Here is a 7,237-nt window from a genome sequence, read left to right as displayed (position 1 = left end):
ATATGCTCCACAAGGGAAAACAAGGAACATAGTTTACAACGAGGTGTTATAATCACAACAGCAAGAAAGTATGTACATGATCACCTTCTTTTACGAAACTTCATTGACTTTCATATATTTGTATTGATATACATATATATACGTGTGTTTGGGTGCGTGTGTGTATATACATCTCTATATATAAAGATGATGCGTAGTCTAGACGGCGTTTTTAGATTTCATTATTCTCTTTAACCCGGGCAACGCCGGGTATTTCTGCTAGTATATATATATATATATATAGAGAGAGAGAGAGAGAGAGATACATTCATTTATTTGCATACATTTTTTTTTATACTTCTTTCCTAAATGAAAATAATAATTTCAAATTTTTCTGTAGATGATGATATTCATTCTTCGGTTGAGGAAATTGTGCCTGAAGTTCGTAGAAGGTAAAGTCAATGCTGCTATTTCTGTATTTGCTCTCTTGGCTTTAGCTTCCAGTCCTCCTGTGCTACTCTTGCACAGCCATTCCACATAATGTTGATTGTTTTCAGGTCATTTTGTAATGTCTACTGCCATGTGTTTTTATACTGTTCTCTTTGTCTGCCATCTGGTAGTACCCAAGTTATAGCTGTTTTTGAGTGTTGTTGATCAGCTAAGTGAAGAATGTGGCCAACCAGGTGGAATTGGTGCTCTGTTACAATCTTTTGTATGAACTCTTCTCAGAATTCCCTCATTAGTAACACAGTCCCACCAGCAACATCGTTTGTAACACAGTCCCACTTGTAGCATCAAAAGTACCACAGAAAGATCCTGTGGTACCATTGATGAAATACATTAAGTTTTCTTTCCATCCATACTGTGCTCTTCTAAGTCTCACTGGCATAGAACAATGGGGTTATACAGATGAAATTACAGGTCATTGCTGATGTTTGAGGCTGCTCAGATGGAATACATATGCTGGAACACTGCTACTTCCTTTCCAATCCTGTAGCCTATGTCAAGTTCCACATCACCAGTGCTACTAACAACACTGCCCAGATTGGTGAATTAGTTCACTTTTGTCTAGTATTTGTTCTCACCCATCCATCTATTGACTTATGTAAATTAGTGAGCTGTTTAGTGTACATTGTAGATTAGTCACTATAGCTCTTACTCCACAACAATAAATATGCAATGCAGTATGCTTGTTTTGTGGGTTACATTTCTAATACTTTGTTGTTAAGAGTCTTTATGTTGGATCAAGATTCATAGAGGTATATCTGTTGAAGTCCATTCAACATATCCCAGCAAGTCTTTTTCTTAATGCTAACTAGGGCACTCTTATATGGTTGTATGTCATGTTAGGGATGTTAGCCAATTTTCCTCAAAACACGCTCCACTATTTTTAAAATAAGACTCAGATGGAAATGTTAGTTAAAGTAGTTTGAGATAAAATAAATCTTTTATCTTTTACTTGTTTCAGTCATTGGACTGTGGCCATATTACAGCACCACCTTGAAGGATTTAGTCAAACAACTTGACCCCAGTTCTTATTTTTTCAAGTCTGGTACTTATTTTGTCAGTCTCTTTTGCTGAAGAGCTAAGTTACAGGGATATAAACAACCCAACACTAGTTGTCAAGTTGGGTGGAGGATAAGCACATACACAGGCACACATATATGTGATGGGCGTCCACAGTGTCTGTGTACCAAATTCACTCACAAGCTCTGTATGTGTGTGTGTATATATATATATTTAAATATACTTTTCAGATGGCATGGTCAGGAGGATGGGAAAATGGGGTCGCCAGTGATGTCTTTGAAATCAGAGAATGCTTTTGAACTTACTGAAAAAGAAGACCAGTCAACTCCAAAAGATAAATTAATCAACAAAGAAGCAACAATGACAGGAAATGTGAGTCACGTATTTTCTTTCCTTTCAGTGGTCAAGATTGAAGTGTGCTGAAAATTTAAATTTACTATATAAATGCACATTTTCACAGGCCAAAATATTTTGAAGTAGATATGAATGTAACTTCAATGCAGTATCATTAAAGAAGTTTTGTTTTTTATAATGGTGAAACAAAACCTAACTAGTTGTAACCTTAAGCAGACCTATTGCAAGATTTTTATTGGTTCAGGACAACATAAAATGCCATCTAGTCATGTTGCTTTCGTAGAATAACAAAGATGTTATTGCACATGGCATAGCGTTCATCATGAGGTGTGGAGGAATACCTCTTTTTAAAAAAATCTGAGAATTGAAAAGGAGTGGACAAATGCCCCTGTTTAATAAAATTAAGATGATTTTTAAACTTTGTAAACTTATACAACACTATGGCAAAGAAAGAGCAACTATACAGATGCAATCTTTATTTCGTGTCTTCTTATAAATGAAGTGAAGTGAGTGGGGTGGGGTGGCAGAACCACTAACTTAGCAGTTGTGGACTAAGGGTGGTGAAGAGGGAGAGGTTGAGAGTTTGAGCATGGGATGTGTTGCTGTTGTTCTTGAGAGTTTGTCTGTGTGGAAAGAGAGGGGAGTATAGTGGGAACTGCAATTGTGTCAAGCTTGAGCTGCTTACTGAACTATCTATATAGTAGAATAGTTACATATGGCAAAATTGGTTGGTATCCTTTTAAGTTACTAAAATGAATGGCTATAATTGAATGAAACTGAACACTTACTAACTAATGGAAAGATAATGTTCTGTTGTTTTACATGATTTAGTCATCAGACTTTTGCTATGCCAAAGCACTATCTTGAAGGGTTTAGTCAAACAAATCAATCCCAGTACTTTAGATTTTAAAATCTGGTACTTCTTCTATTGATCTCTCTTGCTTGTCTACTAAGTTACAGGAAGAGAAACAAACTAACACCAGTTGTAATGCAGTGGGGGTAAAAACACAAAGACACATTCACACATAAATATATGCACACACATGTGTGTATGCATATACATGACAAGCTTCTATACAGTTTCTATCTACCAAATTCACTCACAAGGCATAGGTCAGTTCAGAGCTATAGTAGAAGACACTTGCTCATGGTGCCATGCAGTGGAACTGTACTCAAGACTATGTGGTTGCAAACCATATAGTCATCCTTGTGAAAGTTACCTAATATTTTGGTATTATATAGCTCCTTCAATTTCTAATTAAAGATTTTCTTCTTTTTTTTTTTTCTTTCTTTCAGGTGAAATTGTCAGTGTTTTTAGCCTATGCGAAATTTGTCGGTGCTAAATTTATTTCAGTAACTTTAGTCACATTTTTCATGGTTGGTGCAATCAACATTTATGCAAACATTTGGCTCAGTGAATGGAGCAATGATGCCTTGCTTATTTCACAGAATGGTACAATTGACATTTCTCAAAGAGATTTGAGACTTAGTGTTTATGGTGTGTTGGGAATTAGCCAGAGTAAGTTTGAATTTTTTATTATTTGTCTTTCTTTTTTTTCCATGTTAAAGACTGACAGCATCGATGGATAAAACAGAAATGTCTATAAAGATATTGTTGTTCTCTTATTACATTTTAATTTAGTTTTCCCCAAATATTTTAGTTTGATGTAAACAATAATTCTTGGTACCTGTAAATATTGTTCATAAATTGCAACGGGAAGTTAAAACTCCTATTTCATGCAAAGACTTTCTTGGAAAGAGAACAAAAGGTCTCTCTTTCTCTCCTCCCCTCTCTCTCTCTCTCTCCTCCCCTCTCTCTCTCTTTCTCTCACCCCAACAAACAGCTTTGCTCAAAATGTCGATATTCATGATTTCCAAAATTGTATGATCTTCACAAAATATTTTTTACCAGTACAAACCATCACACTATATATAATTTTTCTAAGTGTTTAGTCAGAGGGGAAAGAAGAGCCCTGTGACCTTTGCTTTTTCAGAGTTTCTGAGACTGGTTGTAAGAAAGAAGAAACTTAACCTCAAACTGGAGATGTCCAAATGCTTGCACCCAAGAACCAATCAGTGTTTAACTAGGTGACAGATTAAGTCTACTATTTAAGGACTCAGAACACAAAAAGCCAAAACATGTATTACTAAGGCCCACATCTGCTACTTTAGCAGTTTTACTAATCTACCACATTGGAATGGTACTTTATTTTATTAATCCCAAAAGGATGAAAGACAAATATGATGTTAGTGACATATGAACTCAGATTGCAGAAAACCCAAGCAAATACCACAAAGTATTTTGTTCTACACATTCTCAAACAACTCTGCCAATTCACCAACATAATGTATTCATATAGCCAATTATTTTAGAACTGATTGTCAACAGTATATTTGTCATCTTAGGGACAGTTGGTTTACTTTATTTTTGTACATGATTCTACTACTGGTGGTGATGGGGTTCTGAGTTTTTAAAATCTTTTTTTTTTTTTTTAATGTAAAAGAATGCTTGTGTTCCTGTTCATTCAAACAGGATTCATTCAAGAGTATCTATCACGTGTTTTCCTCAGCAGCTTCCAATAGAGAATCTTAAATTTTTGTCATCTACCTCTTTTATTAACAGAATTAATATCTGGGATTGCTTGATGTTGGCATATACTTTTAACTCTGTTCTCATTCTTGAACAGAAGAAATTCAATACTTTTTATAAACTTTACTATGTTGTTTTATTTCTTGCAGGTATTGCAGTAGTGATAGCTGATCTGCTCTTATTTGTTGGTTGCCTACGAGCTGCAGGCTTCCTTCACGAAAACATACTTTCCAATGTTCTTTTCTCTCCAATGGCCTTCTTTGATCAGACACCTGTTGGCCGACTCCTCAATCGGTTTGGAAAGGATGTAGAGGTCCTGGATTTCCGTTTGGTTGAAAACATTGAATCGTGTATCATGTGTCTACTCAGGATTATTTCTGTACCCATTGTTATTATACTCAATACACCTATTTTTATAGTTGTCTGCATCCCTCTCTTCATCTTATACATCATAGTTCAGGTTTGATAGCATTTATTTTGTATCTTTGAATTTTTCTAAAATTTATTCTTTAAAAAATATGTATTGCATAGTTTATTGTTGGAATTAGGTACGTTTACTCCCCCTATTCAAAACGGTCTTTCTCTGTCTTGGTTTCACTCTATAAAATCGTATTTTATCAAAAATCCCATATGCAATTTGTCATATGCAATTTGACAAATTGCAATTTGTAGTGGTCCAAAGTTTGCTTGTTTAGTTATGCACTAGGTATACATGTCACAAAATGAAAATTTTATTTTGTTAAATTACCTATATATTTTACCTGGACTAACAATCTTGCTAAACCAATTCTACTCATACCATCAATGTATATCACCACCTGTTACCAGTGTTTTTAAAACTAAATGTCCAAGTTTGTTTTACTACAACAACCACTTGTTTTTGTACAATTTTTAGAGATTTCAGCTTGAAATTTAAGCACCTTATCTTAGTCTAGAGAGAAAATAATATGCACATTTTTCCAGTATATTAATGGTAATTAAATTAGATAATAATAAGAAGAAATAAAAATATTATTTGTTGTATAAATATCTATTCCTATGTAGATATATATACCATTAGGAAAGAAAATGAAATAATAAATATCAGTTCTAATGCTATTTGCTTCGTTTCTCTTTCTCTCTGACAAGCATGTTGCCTTATTTTAGTCATTAAATCATGCCATCCTTGCTGTTTTATGCTTGTCTTTAGTTTGATTTTTACTGTGAAAATTAACTCACTTCATCAATAATTCACACTTATATTTTCATTTTATTACAAATGGAATCATAAGGATGGTAACTTTTAGAAAATTAGAATTACTTAAGATTTATTTTTTTATCTGGTCCCTTATCATTGTTCCTTTTATGTAATTTAATGAAAATTTTCAGGTCTTAAAAGATAATGAAGTTAAATATCTTCATCACAACATCAGAAACTTGGGGTTTATTTATTGTTATTCACTTATGAACACCAAATTATTCAAACTTTAATAAAGTATTGTTGCTTTATGTCCTTATGATATTTCAAAAATCCTATTAGACATGGATTGTTGTTGAGTCATCAATATAGCCATATTTACTTTCTATATCAATAGCAGTTTTAAGTCTCTCATCATTTAATGTCCTTTTTCCTTGCTGGCATGGGTTGGACAATATGACAGTATCTGAAGCTTTTGTAAATCAGTGGGAATGTTTCAAAATAGTGCATCTTTTATTGCTAATTAATGTAGTCCAACTAATATGAAGCACATATTCATTTTTAAGAAAGTGTATTAACAACACAAGCATAACTATTTTTGTAGTATTTTTTAAAGTTTGCTGGTATTTTTTCTAAGATTATGGCAAAGAGAGGATTGCAATCATATCATCTAAATTGAGTTTTATCATTTCTATCTACAGCAATAGTAGTATCACTTTTTTTTTTACCTCTCTGTTTTAACACCCACACATACAGTCTATATCATCAAGCACATTTTACATTAGCTATTAAGTTGTCTTTTGGTTTCATTTCCAGTAAAATCTAAGCATTTTTTGTTCCATCACTTGCACTTTTGATGTGATATAACTACACTGTCTGTTGTCTTCAATTAATGTTTGACTCAATAACAAACAGCTTTCAGTTTTAACCCTTTAGCATTCAAACCAGCCATATCCAACCCAAATATTCTACCTGTTTTGTATTCAAACTGGCCTTATCTGCCTCTCACCCCTACCGTACAATGTCATTCTAAAAATATACAAACATATTGGAATCTCAAAGCTATGAGATGATGCAGGATTACTTCAAAATAATGTGAATAAATAAATAAAATTACTCTGTCAAATGTAATTACATTTGACAGAGTAATCTGAATGCCAGAGGGTCAAACTGCAATGATACTTAAAGCCTTGTTTATAAACATTATTAATGAAGCTTTATATAAGTAGTTATATGCTTTCTTTGACTTTTACTTTTCTCTTCTTTTTTTTCATTCTTTCTCCCTCTTTAGGAGCAATTACTAATTTGTACTTTCAATATAATTACTTATCTTTTCATGTAACAGATCTCTTCTTGGAATATCTACATTTTCTTCTCTCAGTAACCAGTGCTTCTAATTCTCTCTCCTCTTTGCAGCATGTGATATACATATACATATATATCCCATTAAGCAATTTTCTTTAGTTTTATTTTATTTGTATGTTAAATTGTATTGATGTTTTATTCTTTTATATTTTCATATTTTATTTCTTATTAACATTTTTACATTTTAGTTTTATTTCTTTTTTATTTGTTTTTTGTTTATTTCTTTCAGTTTTCACTTTTTTCTT

The 7,237-nt window shown here is 32.9% G+C and overlaps 1 protein-coding gene across 2 annotated transcripts in view; it reads left to right on the top strand.

The window, feature by feature from the left end:
* LOC106884337 (multidrug resistance-associated protein 1) overlaps positions 1 to 7,237 on the top strand; it is a 93,563-nt gene that overhangs the window by 56,888 nt on the left and 29,438 nt on the right. Inside the window, exons 20-23 of one of the 2 annotated variants that reach the window (XM_014935674.2) lie at positions 380 to 431; positions 1,737 to 1,878; positions 3,157 to 3,379; positions 4,600 to 4,910. In XM_014935674.2, coding sequence (XP_014791160.1) covers positions 380 to 431; positions 1,737 to 1,878; positions 3,157 to 3,379; positions 4,600 to 4,910 — 728 coding nt within the window. The remainder of the gene's footprint in view (positions 1 to 379; positions 432 to 1,736; positions 1,879 to 3,156; positions 3,380 to 4,599; positions 4,911 to 7,237) is intronic. The other variant, XM_014935675.2, reaches the window with a different exon arrangement.

Source organism: Octopus bimaculoides, chromosome 6 (assembly GCF_001194135.2).
Source record: "Octopus bimaculoides isolate UCB-OBI-ISO-001 chromosome 6, ASM119413v2, whole genome shotgun sequence".
Taxonomy (NCBI): domain Eukaryota; kingdom Metazoa; phylum Mollusca; class Cephalopoda; order Octopoda; family Octopodidae; genus Octopus; species Octopus bimaculoides.
The sequence above is the reverse complement of the archived record's forward strand: the minus strand, read 5'-3'. Positions and strand labels throughout refer to the sequence as shown.